The following is a 19,074-nucleotide window of genomic DNA, read 5'->3' as shown; positions in this document are numbered from 1 at the left end:
AGTCCTTGATATATCATACATGGACAGCCAAGTGAAAGTGTAGCTCTGTGTCAATTAACAGAAGTGGGAACTGTACATTTGAACAGCGGCATTTAAAATGGAAAGTCTTTTAAAATAAGAATGCAGAATAAAATATTCTAACATATAGGTATATCCACTATTCATTCCAGGCAAACATTTCAGAAGTGAATTCAGCATTATTAAACATGACACTATATAGTGCTCTATTCAGACAGGTGAATTCTTGAGGGACAGAAGGAAGAACAACAGGTGATATCAAAAATACAGTGCCACATTACCTGCATTTAGAAAATCTATATTCATATATAATTACTTTTCCTAATATAATACATAAACTTTTATATATATATGATAGAGGGGTACAAGTTAAAAATCCAGGCTTACTTAGAATGAATTGCCTAGAAATGGTGAACTTTAATACTAATAACCACCCAGTAAGGAAAGACTGAGTAGTTTTTCCTTTCTGTCCGAGTCAAACCTGGCTAAAAGATGTGCAATTCTACTCTTCTAACGGTGTCATGATGTGTGTAATCACCTGACAAAACCACACAAATGATGGGCAGGAGCAGCAGGTTGCTGCTTAGTCATGCAGCACCTCCATAAGTGCAACATAGTCTCAAAACCCTCTTAAGAATTGTTTCTAGCTCATTGATTTATAACTAACTGATTAGTATTTGAATGACATTTTTTTAAAATATAAGCTTCTGTCTCATATTAGTAGATAAAATTGAAGTGAACCTTTTGATACACCAGCATGTCTTTCCAACTGTTTGCTCTGAACTCTAAAACACGACAGGCTCATGCTGACCTCTGCTGCTCCTGCTTTCCTCCATTTAATTACATGAAGTAGTCTACCTTTACTGCGATAAGAATCAAACTCTGGAAAAAAAATCTTCTACCAATTATAACTAGTTATGCCATTTTCCCTACAGTGACTGTTCCTTTGAAGCAATTATACCTTTGATCATCACACCAGTGACAAATCCTGCATTTTGATAAAATATCAGAATGATAAACAGTGACAGCCTCTTTTGAGGAATCTTATGATTATTCATAAATAAAGAATTATTACTTACCTGCACAGTGATTGCATTCTTCAAGGTGTATTACCTACCCAAATACCTACGTGGCCCTCCTTCCCTTACCCTCTTGCATCCCATGTGCATGAGATTGCAAAGCAGAGATGGAATTAGGCTGGGATAGAGGAGACAGCTCTGCCTTTATGCTCACTGGTGGCAGCACACAGAAAATGAAAAACTCATTTGACACTGTGGGAGTGCCAAGAGTTCAGGCACAATAAAAATTTTTTGCTGCCTATGCTGTGATCCAGTTGCTGATTCGCATACAAAACTAATTCCACACATGCCTGTCTGAAAGCCTGAAAGGAAAAGCAGGTGTGACTGACGCACATTTCTGGGCTTTTCCTTTCACTTCAGGAAGGAAGTGGTGGGATGGCCAAGTGATGCATGTTAAAATGATGTATCAATTTAATCTATCCTGCATTCATGCGATGTGTAATCCACCATGCAGTTTTATGGAAGTGCATGAAATAGGATACATGCTTTCACCAAGGCATTTAGGTTCAATTAAATCTGAGGTATCCTGGCAAACTTCAAAACTGTTGTCTTGAACTACACAAAGATCTTAATGGCCTAATTTCACTCTTGGAATTAAGGTGAATTTTTCTAGTCAGCTCTTGGGGGAGATTAGTTAACAGTTTGAGAAGGCAATGAAATTATTCTTTTAACTGCTGAAAGCATTTCTAGGACTAGAGAATCAACCTAGGTATGGAAAGTATTTTATCCTATAACCCTGTAAATAATGCAATAGCACATTTGACCTGTGCCTTTTCAGAGACCAGACAGGAAGAATGCAATACTGCAAGTGTTTTGCACTAGGAATCAATTACTCCTTAAACAGTGAAATCATTGCATCATTACAAGCCCTTATTCCTGCGAACTACTGCTTTTGCTTATCATGTATTTCCTCAAGAAGCCATGACCTAGATAAAGAACTTAATGACCTCAGTCCATTCTAGATGGAATAAAACTCTCCCTGGAAAGCAAACCCCTGCTTTGTAAACTGACCTTCCATGGGGTAAGTGGAACCTGGGAACTCGGGCCTGTCAGCTGCCTCAAGTACTACTTAAAGCTTCCTCATGGATGCAGTCATTTAGCTCTTGAGGGAACAATTTCTTCAACAATATTTGGAGACGGTACATCCACAAATGTTAAGATTTTTTTTCCCAGTTAAAAATATGAGGACCTGATTAACTGTAACTATAAAGTGCATGATGGCTAATTATGCAGAAAAATTGAAATTTTCTTCAAAGACTTTTCAAAAAATCTTCCACAAAGCTCCCTTGCTTCCTCTTTTTGGCCATAACCAGAACCAAATATGAAGAAGAAAAATTGGTTCTACTTATAGTCAGCCCATTACTAAGGACTTCTGGTTTGCCAACTCAGGAATCTACCAAAAGATGCAAAAATACTCACAAAATTACTGAAGGTGAGTATCTGCAGTGTTGGCTGAACTACTGAACCCAGAAAGAAAGATTCCTAATCCTACCTACTCCTATTCCTCCTACCTACTCCTATTCCTACCTACTCCTCAGAAGAGGACAACTGGTAAAAATAAATCAGTGAGTTAAATAATGCCTGCTTTTCTCTGAAAAATACCTGTAAAAACCTGCATGTCTTCCTAAGAAGGTCCAGAAGCTCTAAGGGAACATACAGTGTGGTGCTACCAAAAGGAGATATTACAGTTTCATTTGATCTCAGGAGCAAACAATCATAGGGCCTTAAAACTCAGGTAAGTATGGTGGATCTCCCTCATTCAGTTCCACATGCCGATCAACTATTTCAAGTCTCTGAACAAGAAAAGCACACAAAATTGTCACTCACAAATGGGGAAATACCTCTTACACTGATGAGACAATACTTTGACTTTTGGGATTTTCAAGAAAATACATTAGGTAAATGCTGAAGGACAGAACCCCATGATTCAAAACCCAAATGATAGTTATGACAGAATATTGTTCAAAAAGTGTGTTTGGGGTCCTTCTGCAACTCATCCAAAGCAACAGAAGTCCACAAAAAATCGTTTAATTCATTACCATTTCCTGTAGAAAGTGGCAACATAAAAAAATCCTCCAAACTGCCAGAAACATATTTGCTGGAAAAGCAGAATGAAAAAAGAGTTTATAAACTCCTGAAGAAGGAAATACCTTTAGGGTAGTGTATAGCTTGGTACCAAGATGTAGCATAAACCCCCAAACTCAGATCCAACACTAAAGACTTGGCAAATAAAGTAACGGAGAGGCAAACTACCATGTAAAGCTGCCACAATATATATTGCTGGGCACCAACAAGTAGTGGAGTTACAATAACCACAGATGCTAACCCTGGCTGCATACAACTGACTTGGTGCTCTCAACCGGTAAAATTAAAAAAAACCAATGTATTGGGGGTTATCTGTGATTGGGGAATAAATCTCTGGCTGTTAGGCAGAAGCTGAGTATATCCAAGCATTAGGTTTATATGAAGTTCCTGTTTCTCACAGAGCGAGATGAAGAGTGTTTCTTGTAAGCACAGCAATAGCAGATGCAATTATCAGGAGCTGCTGAATGAAAGGAGCAGTCTGAGAGCTACAAAGTACAAACTGCCAAGCAGGAGCTCCTTGATCAACATTTCCTCATCTTTGGAGATCAGACCTGAGATACACGACGATTATGTCATTAGAACAACATATGTCAGCATCTGGAGGGTTGTATCTGCCAAATAAGACACATGGATTGGGAATTCAAGCCTGACAAGTTACATAAATACAGAAAAATAACTACAGGAGACAAAAGGAGAAAGACTTGAGTAGAAGAATTTAATTCCAGTAGGAGTTGTGAGAGAAGTGCAACCAAAGCTGGCCACAGCACTGCATGTGCTGTATTGAAAACATGAGGAATGGCAGAAGGTGGTGAGTACATTTTTCTAAGAATACCACAGTAGAAAAAGAGAATACATGTACATCCAGAGTTTGTGTGCACTTGTGGATCATCAGTTGCAGAAAAAACCGAAAATATATTTACAGTAAAAAGAAGAAATGGATAAATATTACTTCTAGACATGATAAGTTTAATATAACCAGCCCATTAAGATTAGCACAGTGAAAAAAAAAAACTGTACAAAAGCCAACACTTTGTGAGAAATGGCCAGTGAAATTTTCTTTTTAAACAGAAAGGTAGAAAATGGAGTGATGTTTAGATTACACTGTCCCTGGAGTACAGTTTCAACTATACTGTCCCTTGAAAATACTCAAGAGTGATGCAGGACTATGAATAATGCTGCCAACAAAAACATATGCTCTTCTGTACGTCGGAAGGATCCACATTAAAGTACATTTACACTGGATAAAACCCACCCAAACCCATGAAAGTCGGAAAGGAAATGTGTCAATTCCAGTGACAGAGTGCAATAGACAACAACCAGATAGATACAAATTACTATCAATGGATCTAATTTAAACGAAAGGGAAGTGAAAATGGGAGGGAAAAAACATCCTAGTGAAAACTCAACGAAAAGAAAGGCCTAATCTTTCACATTGTCTTTTTCTTAGAAAAACATAAAAGCCTTAATAAAACTCATGCATATTGCTATTATTGCCTGACAATTGCTAAACTGTATACAAAAATGTGTAAATAACTCCAGCCACTCACACTTCTTCCTTCCAAAATATTTTACGTCTTACCACACAGGTGCATTACTTTCAAAGAGCATTTCCAGAACATGCAGCACTTTTGATCAACATCAGTAGGAAAGTGAAATTCAGAGCCTGAGATAATGGTACAAAAGGATCCTAATCAATACTAGTTGAAGGACAGAAAAGAGAAGGAACAGGACAGTTCTAGACACTATTGCAGGCCCAGAGAAAGGGAAAGGCAACAGTGGTTAATCCTGTGGGAAACTGGCAATGTCCTTTCCTGATAGCTGCCATCTCTTTGACACTTCTTTCCTGTTGCTGTAAGCTTGGTGCTCCCAGCACAGCAATCAGTTATGAATCTGGGGCTTGTACAGGCACTTTTCATTAGCAACAGCCCAGACAGACCCAAGCACCTTGCCAACACTAACAACCAGGTTTACCATTTAGCAGCTGCACGGGGTGCCAGCAGCTTTAACATTTTGCTCCGGCTGTTGCAAATTACCACATTTGTAGTTTTTAAAACCTAGAGGGACAACGTTTCTATCAAACCACAGCAGGTCACTGCATGGACTGTTGAAATGGGACCCAAAGCTGACAATACAGCTGTGAAAATGATCTGAAGTGAGCAAAAGCAATAGATACTTCTAATTGTTATGGGGTTTTGTGGGTTTTTTGTTTATTTGGTTTGTCTTTCTTTTTTTGGGGGGGATGTGCATGTTTTTTGGAGCGGCTAATTGGAAAAATGCTACTGTAACAAGATTTATTCTTCTTTCATAAATCAATACAATGACTCAAGGCTCCTAAATTGATACAGGATTACAGAAAAAAACAGCAGCAGTTCTAACTAACTGGACTATTAACAGGAAGCTCAAACCCATATGTTATTCCCTTGATATAGCCTTATTTGTCTCAACTCTCTTTGTAAATGTCAGTCCTGTCATCATCATTGTGCTAATATATCACAAGTCACAAGACCTACCTTTCTTTGCTCATTTTCAATCCTTCAGCAGACAAGACAATCAGAGCACCACACATGGACAGCTATAAAAAACACTTCTCTTGTTTTCCCTCTTTTTCATAGATGAATATTGGACAAAAATTGCTACTAATAAGAATACCACTGAGGAAACATTTACTGAGCAATTGATCCCCTTGAATCTCTTCCACTCCCTCAGTTTTGAAGGGAATTCCTGCAATCATCTCTGGCTTTTGATTTGAGCCTCTGATGCCTCCTTCTTGATACACATCATAGTAGAGCAGCTTTCGTATTTAGTGTTACGAAGTGTTTCCTTTACAGCAGCCATCTATCAAGATCCTATTGCTAACCACCAAACATTTTAAGCTAAAAAAAAATCCCTTTCTTAATTTCACTCCATAAAGACTTTCTCCCCATCTTCAGACTAGAGATCAGTAAAACTATTTCCCATCAGAAATAAATTATCACTGTTTTTTCATGCAATCCAGGAACACCCCAATGCACCCACAATCCCCCTGCAAGTTAGATGCATCAAGTGAAGGTAATTTCAAAGAGAATATCTGCCATGGTACAGCATGGAATTGAACTACGAACCAGAAATATCAATTTAGGGAAATGCTTGGCTTAAAACATTAAAAGCTGTTCTCAATATCTTTACTAGTAAATGCACAATCTCATGTTCCACAGTATCCAGAGAATAAGGATACATTTGAAGACAGTGAGAATAGAATACAATACAGAAAATGTAAAAATTTGACTATTAAATAGTAATGTAATCAGAAAACAGTGAGCTTAAAAATACTGAAATTAGGTGTTTGAAAATAAAAGCTTCTCATTTGTGTATTTGCAGCGTTACACTGACAGTAGCTTTTAACAGGCAACTTGTAATATTCATCAAAATAACCATTAAAATAAACGGGCTTAAAACGCAAAAGAATGAGAAAATGAAAACACATTCTGAGAGATTCTCACTCCTTTGTATGAAAATTCCAATTGTTTCTATAAAAGTGTGAACTAGTTCAGAGGAATGAGAAGAACAGTTAGTTTCCCTTCAGCCCCATATATTCCAAAATAATCCTCTATTATTCTCAGTCCGCAAAACATGAAAAGTACTCCCTGGCTCATCTTCACTCATTCTTTTCCATGTTCAAGTAATTAATTTTATTTAATATCTGTCTGAACAGAAGCCTGTCCTTTTGTTTACTACTTTCTTCCTTGCCTTTACTTCTCCTGTGTTCCCACATCCATTTCTGTGGTGGAAGTTCAGCATCATGGTACATCATTCACAGGGAGAATGTACTGCTCACGCATACAGTGGGGGGTGAGCAAAAAAAAAAAAAAAACAAATTAAGGAGATGAAAGGACTGGTGCTGACTTCTAGTGTTTACAGCCTTATGTCAGTTCTGAACACAGTTTGCAGCCAAAGTCTCAATTCCAGTTAATATTTACAAATCACAGTTAGAGCAGTTGTTCTGATACCTCCTAAGAATGTGTAAATTTTACACAAAGAGAAAAATTTAATAGGAAAAGTGCTGATGAAAGAATAGACTGATTTCTATACTGAAAAACAAAACAGTTTAAGGGTGACACCAATTTGGGCAGTTTAGTAAGCAAGATTAAAGAATAATACTGATTTAGAATGAAATTAATTAGGTTTAGTACTATCTGAAATTAATTAAATATATTTAAGGAAATGTTTGAGTATATGTTCCCACAGTATAGAAGTGAAAAAAAAATCCACACATATTAATTTTTTAAAATTAAGTTCTGAATTCTGTCTGAGGTCCCCATCATTGCCCTATCTCTCCTTCTTTTTCTATTGTGCAAAAGAAGAATAAAGGAGAACAGCAATTTTATTAAACAATGAGACTATGAAATGAGCCATGGTAATTGGGCATTTTTGTTCTTGGGGAGAGATGAGTTAGAAACCACTGTCAACACAGCAAGTAAAAAAAAGTCTTATGAGAGAGACAGAAAAAAAATAAAAGAAGAAGAAGGAAAAAATGCAAATTTATTACCATTTCTCAGGCTCATGAAATAATACACCAAAATGAAAAGAGAGCTGTTCTTCCTCTTCAGTGTGCTCCTATTGTTTTGCTTAAATCTGGCCCTCAATGTTTTCTACTCTCAGGAGAGACTTCCTCTCAGGAACCACACCATGTTGTCAACAGCTACATTAATCTCTCTGACAGCTTTTAGGAAAGCAGTTTGAACTCAGATACTAATGTTGGGGAAAAAAGCCTATGCAAAAAACATCCAGTGGTTAAGGCTGTTGGCACACATTCAGCTGTGCAGTCCTCACTGTACTCAGTTTCTGGCAGATCACGAAGAGTACCAACCCTTCCCTTTGCCAAACAGGCAACAGCACAAATAGCAGGTTTCATCTTCCACTGACACATCATGTTTCTGCAGAAAAGACTGGGTGAAAGTGTGTCTGGGGAATAATATTCCTGATGGATCACAGAAAAATGTTAGGATGCAGGGAGTCTTCTTTCCTCTTAAAAACTCTCAGGCCACATAATGGCTTTCTCTCAATACAAATCTCAATCTGCAGTTAAGAGAAATACTGGGATAATTGGGAGACTGCCTAACGCTAGTTGTAAATAGTGACTTCCAAGAAATCTTTCCAGCTGTCTGTTCAAAACTGTAGAGCATTTTTACTTTACATAAAGTAATGGTTCATCTTTTTTAAAGATGTGAAAGCAATGAATTCATCTAACCTGAACATAATAAATGTATGGCAAACTAAACCAAACCATAAAGTGGAAACTGATAAAGCAGATGGCTCAGTGTCTATCCAGGGAGATGCTTCTCCATTTCAACTGCCAGGGCCCTTCAAGCTTCCTTTCTGTAAATGTTATGATAACATTCTGAATGGAGCACTCTCGCCTGGTCAGACTCAAGAAAAGGTAATTCCTTAACAATGGATTTAATATCACAAACACTGATCATGTAGAACGACAGATTCTGTCTCTATAAGAACTGCTGCATCAAATTAAGGAGAAGGAAATGTATTTATTCTGATACTTTATTTCAGACAGACAAAAACCTGCAACTTCTTTCTACAATTAATTTCTGAGACAAATCCCTTTCCATGCTCAAAAGTGTGTATTTTTTGTTGGTGCATCAGCATGCAATATTTCATGCACAAGCAAAAATAAAGTTAGTTAGACTTTGCAAATATTCATCAGAAAAATGTCTTCAATAAAACTGGAGACACAACTGTCGCCACAGTTTGCTTGTGGATCACAGCTCACATTATAAGAATGTTAATGCACCAAAGCCTAACAAATCCAAGAAAACTAAGAAATGAGCCAGGAAAATATAAGTTTTTTAATAGTCACCCCTACTACCATATACACTATGTGCAGTTGTTTGGAGAAATAGGTATCAGATTTCTAAAAGGAAAAGCTGGAAACTGGTACTAGAAACAGACCCAGGTAAGTACTCCTAAGTTTTAATGTGTATAAAAGCTTGTCTTGATGAGCTCCCTTTAAGTAAATGGAGAATTACTGTCTTGCTGATTCCACCAGTCCACATGTGAAAGCATAAGAAATAAAAAAGGACCAATCTCAAGACACTTTTCTTACCTTGTTGAGCTTACTTTCTGGCAGTATGTTAGTAAATTTTCATGCCCTACCTTGAAATCCACATTGTACTTTATCATTTCAATATAGAAAAGAGGAGAAAACTTTTCTGTATTAGAAGCTCATGCTTATGTGCACTACTGTCTTGCTAGGAAGGAAATCCAACAGTGCAACTTTTATATGAAAATATAATGTCACTATAATGCTACTTCATATTATGCATTTCTATCACTGTGTAGTACTTCTCCACTGTGGAATGAACTTTTCAGTCCTATTTCTGAGTTGCTGAATGATAAAAATTATTAAGGCACTACCTCGTGAAAATGTCTAAGCCTTTCTTTAGTCAGAGAGCATTACAACTGAAGAATAACTGAATCTTGTCTATAATTACTATATTATTTCACACATATGTAATGAAATGAGGCTGTCTATCATTCATGCATTATCTATGCTGTAAAAGTACATGTATCCAGGAGTGCTCAATTTTGACTTTTAATTCCCAAAAAAGGGCTACAATTCAAATGAACTCCTCCTCACCCCCCCTCAAGAAACCTCCCCTCACTCTAAGTGATGAAATGTGTAGTTAAAAGGTCATAATTTTTGGAACCTCTCCCAGACATCCCGGAAAGATAAGAAAAATCTCTCTTGACAGAGGGCTGTAACATGATCAGAACTAGAACCAGCTTTTCTCGAAGCATCTGCCAGGGTTAAATACGTGCCTGCATCTACACTAACTGCAACAAACTGTGCTGAAAATCACAACCCTCAAAATACATACAGAATTTTTTCTGTAACATATTGTAAAAGCTGATGGAACTACTGGAATATTACATCACTAATGAATCATGATGCATATTGATGTCTCTACTGCATATTTACATCCTGTTTTGTAATGAAAAGCCAGCTGTCACAGAATCTCTGAGAGAAACAGTTGAAGAGTAAGTTGCTTCCAAAACTGTTGGCTACCACTGCCCAAGTGAAAAAGGAGAAATTTGAATACAATTATTTCAATTACATTTTTATGAGGTATAACTGATCTTTAGAGTGTGTATTTGTTCATAACTGCTGCATTTTCACTAACAAAAGTCCCACATAACACTGAGAAGCAGACAGTAAAACACTGATTCACATTACCTCAGAACCACATTTAGCTAAATTATTGAGAACATGTAACAATATTAAGTTTCATCCTATTTGGTAACAGACAAGAAAAAACTCATCCTTTCAAAAAGTACTAAAGAATCTCTTTAAAAATTAATTGCAAAGTGAATTGTTATTGTTTCAGTGACTGATGCCATGAGCTCTGTCCTGGAGGACAGGATGAGGATGACCTAGACCTGAATGCAGCCTTAAGTGAAATTACAGCCACTTGCGTAAGTGTTGATGGCACCTGCTCAGGCCCAGTGAATACTAACACCACCAAGGCTGGGCAGCACAGGGAATTATCCAGGGACAGGGAGGCCAAGACCTCTCCATGATGTAATTAATGTCTAAAAATGACTGGGAGAGGAAGAGAGAGGAAAAGAACATTTTGTCTGAGTGATTCCCAAAGGTGTACCTGAGCTCAGTGAGCAGATACATGTTGGGTATGTCCGACTGCTCTCTGGAACAAACCCTTCAGATGCAAGATGGCTTTAAAGAATAGATTTCTGCCGGGCTGAAACAGAGCAGCAGCCTGTTTTCTGGGCTGTAACATGTTGTCTGGCAGGCAAGGCTGGAATCTGCTATGGCAGTGGTCTATATGGAAATTAGAAATAAGCCAGGAACTCCAAACTTGAAAGTCGCTTATCCCAGGAAAACATCTAACATACTTCACTAGCATAACCACTTTGCTTGATATCTGATTATGCCTAGAGACTTTTTGAGAAGGTATTGAACTTTAAGCTTGGAAAGGTTTACTTTAACCATTTCTTCAGGAATTTTGTACTCACTGTCCAAAAGTAATTGCCAAGATTAATCAGGAAAGCATAATCTTGCTTTACTAATGGCCTAATGAGAGCACAGCATAATTTTCATTATGCCACAGTACTACTTTCAAGATGTCCACCCCATCTTCAAGATCCAATCATATCATACCAAGAGGAAACTCTTCAGTAATTTAAGCTCAGATGTACAGGGCTCCACTTGGGTTTTCAGGCTGAGTGTTGGCACTGACTGTGTGCACATGCTATGGCACCTCATAACAAACAGTTAACCACAACAGACTACCTCAGCTGGAAGGGGCCTCCAGCAACCACCCAGCCCAACCTCCTGGGCAACTCAGGGCTGGCAAAAGTTAAAGCATGTGGTTGAGGGCACTGTCCAAATGCCTCTAAAACACTTGGCAGCCTCGGGGCATTGTGGCTGGTATTTAATGAATTTAGGAGGCTCATTTGACTTGCTTATCTATCAATTTCATTAAGCTTTGCCTGGATCATGGTAAAAACATTACCGAATGTAAAGTTGCATATTTGTTAAGATTAAAAGTAGAGCTCTTTCCACTGGAAGGGTAGGTCTTTCCCAATATGACAAAAGAAATACACCATCACAAGAAACAAACACCGTATACTTGCATCTACAATTCGTGGATTAGGAATATACATTAAATTATCTAAACCTGGGTGTGGAAAAAGAAAAGAAGAACTAATAAGTTTATGTGCTTTCTACAGTTGCTCATTAAATCACTCAAACATATCTTACACATCATCTGGACATATAGTTTGTCAGCAGCAATTACAGACTGCCACAACACAGATTCAATTGTACACAAACCCACAGAACGGATATTCTGAAAATTCTGGAAAAACTCTAGAAGATGCTAGAGTGATAGACCAAGAAAATATGCATACTTCCTTTCAGAAGCCAGCTTGAAGTATCCATTCAAATATTAGGAAATTCCAGTAAATGTTACCTTTCTAGGACTAAACAGCATATAGATTATTTTCCACAATAGCCAAGTCACTTCAAGCAAAAATTTTTACTCCAACCCAACAGTTTGTTTGTTTTTATATCCTGCTTATAGACCAGACACTCGTCAACCTCTCAGATCTCTGGAGAGTTATGGTTTAAGGGAACCCAGGAGGAAAAGACAAATTTGGAAAGCCATTTATCCATCTCACTGGCATTGAGACATTATAGTTTTCATTCTTCCCCCACTCCCCAAAATACCAAATTTCCATGATCAGAGCTGTGTGAATAAATGAACATTTTGTTACTGGACTCAGGAAGAAAGAAACCACAGGCCTGTTAGGGATGGAGAGGAGAGGAGAGGAGAGGAGAGGAGAGGAGAGGAGAGGAGAGGAGAGGAGAGGAGAGGAGAGGAGAGGAGAGGAGAGGAGAGGAGAGGAGAGGAGAGGAGAGGAGAGGAGAGGAGAGGAGAGGAGAGGAGAGGAGAGGAGAGGAGAGGAGAGGAGAGGAGAGGAGAGGAGAGGAGAGGAGAGGAGAGGAGAGGAGAGGACTGTGTGCTTGACAGCATGTTTATTTGACTGGATTGCAGATGGTCAACCAAAGAACATGCAGATCATGTATTTTTAAGCATTTCATAATGTCTTATTTCATATGTCTAATTCCAGCCAAAACCACCAAGACCAAAATTATCTGAAATTGGTGCTTGTGTGTCCTGACCCCAAAGCCAACAATGGTTGCATTAAAAAAAAATTAAATATCTACAGTCCTCTCAGGTTTAATTTTTTAAAAAACTATTACAAGGCAGTGCCCTTTAAGAATCTAGAGAGAAGACAGGTCTCCACAACTAAGAAACTGAAAGGTGGTCCTGGGTAAATTTTACTTCCAGGAAACCAAAATGTTGCAGTCCTTGAGAGAGGGAGGCTATAAGCAGAGGGCTCTTCTAAGGGAAGGAGCTTTTATTGAACCTGTCACTTGTCATTAAACACTCCATATTTTACCTTAGCCTGATATTTTCATTAGAGCATACAGACCTTTTTCATCTGTGAATGAAAGCATTCCCTTCAGCCTTGTGCTGAATATGGGGAAAGGCTCTCTAAAATCGAGCCCACCCAAACAGGACAATTATGTTCACAAAAGTAAGAAAAGCACTAGGGAAAATCAAGTAACATTAATACCATGGTAACTTGCACATTTCAGTGTTGACTATCACATCACACTTCAATCTTAAATTATTTAATGCATTTAATAATGTCTATCTTTAATGTCAGAAAAACTTGCATATAATTATACAGAAAGCACAGACACTAGTGCAGAATAAAACACAACACAATCAAAGTGCAAAGAAGTATATACTGCTCTACAGAGATCTCTAGTTGGAACACCTGAATGGGAAAAAGTAAAGACATTCATGCTATTCATATTTTTATATTTATGACCTCTCAACTGCTTAAAACACATTATAAGTAAATAATTGGATAAGAAATTGCAAGGGCAGCTATACATTCTTAAAGAATTCTGATATAAAGCAGCACCATTTTTTTCTGATCAAAAGCTGCCTCACTGCTACCACCAAAGCTGTAGCATCTCATTGATGTACCAGAAACTGGTGTAAAATAGTTTTGACAGTACTTAAAGTTCTCAGTAACTAAAATATCACTCTCTGTCCATTGCTATGTAGTAAAAACATTTCACATAATATACTGTTTCTTAAAAAAAAGAGTGGTTTCAGTATGCAAATAGAAGCTGAGAGAAAACAAATTTCAGGCTTTTTTCAGCCTTACTACATATGTGAAGATGATAGAAAAAGAAAAAGGGAAAGAATAATTGGGGGGGGGTGGGGGGGGGAAGAACCAGAAAAGGAAGCCATCCCTTTTACTGGAAGTACTACATAAAAACAAAGATGATGGTCTGATGGAATGGTGTCATTCAATAAATACACCATCCACATAATTGCAAGGCAAATGTCAAGCACCAACTATCTTTTCAGACTTGAAATACAGATTTACCCAAAGACAGATTAGAGATCTAACCAAATATTGTAGTAGTTTTAGGGATTTTTAAAGACATTTCATTAATACCAGGATGATTTTGTTATTTAAATGTACCTGCCACATAACGAGAGCCTTGTGAATTGTCATAGCATTACAGCCACAAAAACCATTAGCAGATGTAGAAATTCCATATTACTGCCTTTTATAAAGGTGTGTAGTTATGAAATAATTTTCAGACACTTGGAACTTAACTATTTCAGTGCCCTGTACATACAAGACTGGAGCTGATGGAGAAAACCACAAAACAGTGCATCTGAGAGCATTCCTCATTAACACGTGTTTCTGTGGTTCCTTCAAAGTTTTAGCTGAAAACATCCCCCCAGCATCCCACAGAACAAAGGAAAGAGACATCTGTTTGGAGAGAATTTATATTTACTAGAGAACCCTTAGGATGTATTCTGTGTCTTCACTGTAAATGTATTAAGATATGTGGCTGATAAAAACAAACAGGATTTAACCTAGGATAACAAAGGAAAACACCAAAGAAAGGCTTGCTCTTTAAAGATTAACAAAATGAAAGACTACAGGGCAGGGTACAGTTTCCATGTTTATTTTCAATCATGAAAAAGAAAGTTATTTTTTCAAATTAAAGAAAACACAGTCAAGATGTCTATTCTTTCCACACTTAGCATCATGGTATCTTTGCATGCCAGTAGTTTAATATTTTTATGACAGCAATTGAAAACTTACCGTTGAATAAACCTCCTGCAGCTTATCTCAACACACAGCATACTGAAAAATATTTGACTTGCTTCTATACCAGTGACTTTCTTATGCCTGGGCAGATTTGAGGTAACCAGATAACTCTGTGGGGCAGCAGCATGATCATTTCAGAAATAAAGCCAACTGACAAGTAAGCACACCAAGAATTCATGAGGTAGAGTAAACAAGGATGACTACACATAGGGAACATAGTCCTCCAGTTACCCCACAACAATTCCAGCTTTCTCTGAGAATACTTACTTGGTTATCTTTCATTTACTGAAGCAAAGACCCCAGTATAAGGTAGAAGCAGCTGGGAAAATACGCAAAACAGCTAAAGAAAAAGGCTGTTAGAAGAGCAGAGAAGAAAGAAACGTCACACCAATCTCAACATGGAATTGATAGAATTATTTCAACTACGCACTTCATAACCAAGTTGACAACTAAAAATATATTTTCCTCTTATGAAAATTGACTAAGATATGAAGGCAATTGAGAGAGGCTGCTTTCTTTGAAATGCTGTAGGATAGATGTGTCCTTGTAAACAATCAGTAACAAAGTTGTTAGGTAACAGCTATGAAAACAGAGCGGGAGGTAGAGCAGAGATCCCGGCTCATTATCCCAATTGCATTAATTGAATCCCCATGTTACCTGAAGCTGTTGGGAGCTGTCATTAAGGTTATCCTCTCGTCTCCTGGCCTCCTCCAGCATCTGTGCACTCTTCTTTTTCTCCACTTGTTCTTTGTGCTTCAAATTTGCTACTTTCTTATTTTGATCTTTAACTTGCCTGCAAAAGAGAGGAGCACTCAGAGTGTGGTCCAGAGCCGCTTCCATCAGCCCTGGCGCTGGGCAGCTGGGCCAGGGAACAATGAGACCATCAAGTACCAACAATTCCTTTGCACAAGGTCACCAGCACCAAACTCATCCTCAAGCACTACCCTCAACTGTTAATTCAGCCAAAAGAAGGCTTCATTTTACTCATTACTATTAATCTAAACTAGAAAACTTCTGAAACAAAGGCATTATTTATTATTTGGTATAAACTATTAATCAAAAGATGCACCTGTTCTCTTCTGACTTTGGGGAAGAAAACTCTTCTCTGTTCACACACACACACACACACACACACACACACACACACACACGTACATATAAAACCACAGACATCTAATAACCTTTTTTCCTTTAGGTGCCACTGTATCTAATGTGAGGAAAACAGGAGGAGTGAAAGGAAAAACTACTGAAACACGACTTGAATACAGAGGATTAACTACAAGAACTAGGCAATCTGTTTCCAGAAGAAAAACAATTTCTTCTCAACCTCAAGATCTACCTGTTTTCTTGATATTTTGAGGGACTTCCTAACCCTTTCTTTTTACACAAACAAGACACAACAAGTAAGAATAAACTATTTAAGCATCATTTCCTTTTCATTTGCACCTATGGACTATTTTTGATGATCCTGGCAGCTACCATTGCTTACAGACAGGGTTTGGCCTTTCAGGGCATTAAGACAAATGGAGTATTGAAACTAGTTACAGACCCTTTAATCTCAGCCTCCTGACCACAGAGAACTGAAGTCTAAACTTTTAGTCCAATCAAAACAAAACAGGCTAGCTTTGCTTCCTCAGCCCTTTTCCCCATAATTATATCTGGAGTTTGGATTTTGGAATAAAAGACAGATTCTTTGGTTGCAAGATTTCCCCAAAACATCATGCAAGTTGTAGAGACGGCTCTTTAATTTACTGTATACAAAACAGAATGATATAGCAGCTTCAGATCTGGTATGTTATCCACACAGACAGGGAAGAATGTTTCTTCTGTATTTCAGAAACACTTTTAGAACAGATCACAAACAACCCTTCTTTAATATTTTCTTCAGAACTCATAACAAAAGTATGATCAAGAACGTATCTCTTCGTGATAGATTTATTTTCAAATTATGCGGCATATGACCAGTCAGTCTTTTGAGTTCCTCCAAAAACATGTAGGCTCGACTCTGAGCTCTCTTTTTTCCAATGTGAGCCAACTGAAGCTGGGAAAACAGCGAAGACAGCAAATTTTCCTTGGTGCTAAAACAAACTATTAGGGTGAAAAAGTGCTGATGGCCTCTGGAGACCAATAAAAAAAGGAAAGTCCTTTTCTGACAATGTTAAAAATTACTGGCATACTTAACTACCCTGTCCAAGAGTTACAGCTGATTTGAGTCAGGATGCTTTTTAAACACAACCAGTGTAATTGTTGAGTTATTCTAACCCAGTGTTGCACACTGGCAATGGGCACATTGCCCAGTTTGAAAGCAGACTTGCCCAGTGATGAAAAAACTTACTGGAAATCTTATGTTGGCACCAACTCAACTTGTACAATACATGGTTCTATCTGTCCAATAAAATAAACACAGAAAGTACGCTAAGTTGACACAGAAAATGAAAATATGTCAACCCAACAAATTCAATTCCATATGAGAATTTTTACTCAACTTTTAAATTAAAATTAGAGGAATTAGGTATTTTTAAATAAATTTTCAGAGCTAGATTCACATATTGGAAAACCGATCTTTATTACTATAACCAACTAGTTAGATAAGAGACAACAATATTAATAAAGCCCCAAACCTCACCAAAATATGTCTGAAATAGATAATGTCCTATGTGGTCAAAAATATTTTCAAACAAAATACGTATTTCAAAGGATGAAGTAACTATAAGGATATATACTATTGGCATCCCCTGTCTCATGTCTGAACCAAAATTAATGACATTCTAATATATTAGGTAGATGTTTTGAGACAAAGACAAGCTTTACTAAGTTAAGTCTGGAAATTACCTATTGCTTGCAATACTGAGGTCAATCTTCATAAAACATTCTACTAGACCAGGCTGCTCAAAGCTCTATTTAATTTGGCTTCAAATCATATGCAAGACACAACTATCCTTCCGTATCTTTGATGTCAAAAAGGAACAAAAGTTGGGCCATAAACTTTTCAAATTATAGAGGTAACTGTGGCATTGCCTAAAATTTCCCCAACTTTTTAATTATATAAATCTAAGAAGGTAACATGAAAACCCAAATCTATGAACCCAAAAAAGCTTGGAGTCATTTGATACATGAAAACACATTTCATCTCATCTCAATGCCCGTGGTACCAAATGAAAATTCTCACGTTTACAACATCTCATGCAGACAACCTTGCAAAAGGTTTGGCATTTACAAGCCCACAGTCTTTTGACATTTGCACTGTGAAGTTCTGTAAAGTTCTGAAAACTTCATACTGTGGTTCTGTAAGGAATGTTCTTCCTTCTCTGCCAGATAACTTTCAGTCTTCAAAGCCAGTCAGAGAATAATCTTTTTATATATGCAAACTATCTTTTAAAATATTTAAATATGTACTCATATTTTTAATATAAAGAGACCTCAAAAGCTTGCTTATGAGGTATCACCCCATTCACTGCTCAGCAAGACAGTTCTGTTGCTATTTTAAACTCTGCAGTAATACTGATGATTGTTATAGAACAATTTCATCTTCACACCACCACTGAACAATGTGCGGAATTGGACCACGTACTGAACTGGAACAATAAAATACAGAAAGAACATGACTTAAGTAAGCATTCTGCAACTGGTACATTTTATGAGGAGACAGTCAAGAGGAATTTTTTTCATAATATATGTGCACAAGGAAGCTTGAAAGAAAGAAAGAAAAGAAAGAAAAGAAAGAAAAGAAAGAAAAGAAAGAAAAGAAAGAAAAGAAAGAAAAGAAAGAAAAGAAAGAAAAGAAAGAAAAGAAAGAAAAGAAAGAAAAGAAAGAAAAGAAAGAAAAGAAAGAAAAGAAAGAAAAGAAAGAAAAGAAAGAAAAGAAAGAAAAGAAAGAAAGACTCTGCAAGTCCCTCAGTTTGAGAGATACATTTTGTGAGCTTGATGTTGTTTTAAGTCTTTTGAATGCAACTGCACATATATAGAGCACATATCCCTATCAAAGGGACAGTAATGTATTTTAAAAATCCTTAATCTCTATGAGTATTTTTATTAAATCTGAAAAAACCTGCACAAGATTAAAGATAGTAAAAAGAGAATGACTTATGTATAATGATGCAAGAGCTTAGAAGTTTATGAATACTTTCTAGAAAGCACTACTGTTCGCATGTACAGCAACAGCAAA

The 19,074-nt window shown here is 37.2% G+C and overlaps 1 protein-coding gene across 3 annotated transcripts in view; it reads right to left on the bottom strand.

Moving 5' to 3' along the window:
- Positions 1-19,074, bottom strand: part of ERC1 (ELKS/RAB6-interacting/CAST family member 1) — a 257,407-nt gene that overhangs the window by 109,721 nt on the left and 128,612 nt on the right. For all 3 annotated transcript variants that reach the window (XM_062490995.1, XM_062490996.1, XM_062490997.1), the window contains one exon: positions 15,567-15,702. In XM_062490995.1, the coding sequence (XP_062346979.1) occupies positions 15,567-15,702 (136 nt within the window). The remainder of the gene's footprint in view (positions 1-15,566; positions 15,703-19,074) is intronic.

The sequence above is a fragment of the Cinclus cinclus genome, chromosome 4 (genome assembly GCF_963662255.1).
Source record: "Cinclus cinclus chromosome 4, bCinCin1.1, whole genome shotgun sequence".
Classification (NCBI taxonomy): Eukaryota; Metazoa; Chordata; class Aves; order Passeriformes; family Cinclidae; genus Cinclus; species Cinclus cinclus.
Note: the sequence above shows the minus strand (reverse complement) of the source record. Positions and strands in the feature narration are given on the sequence as shown.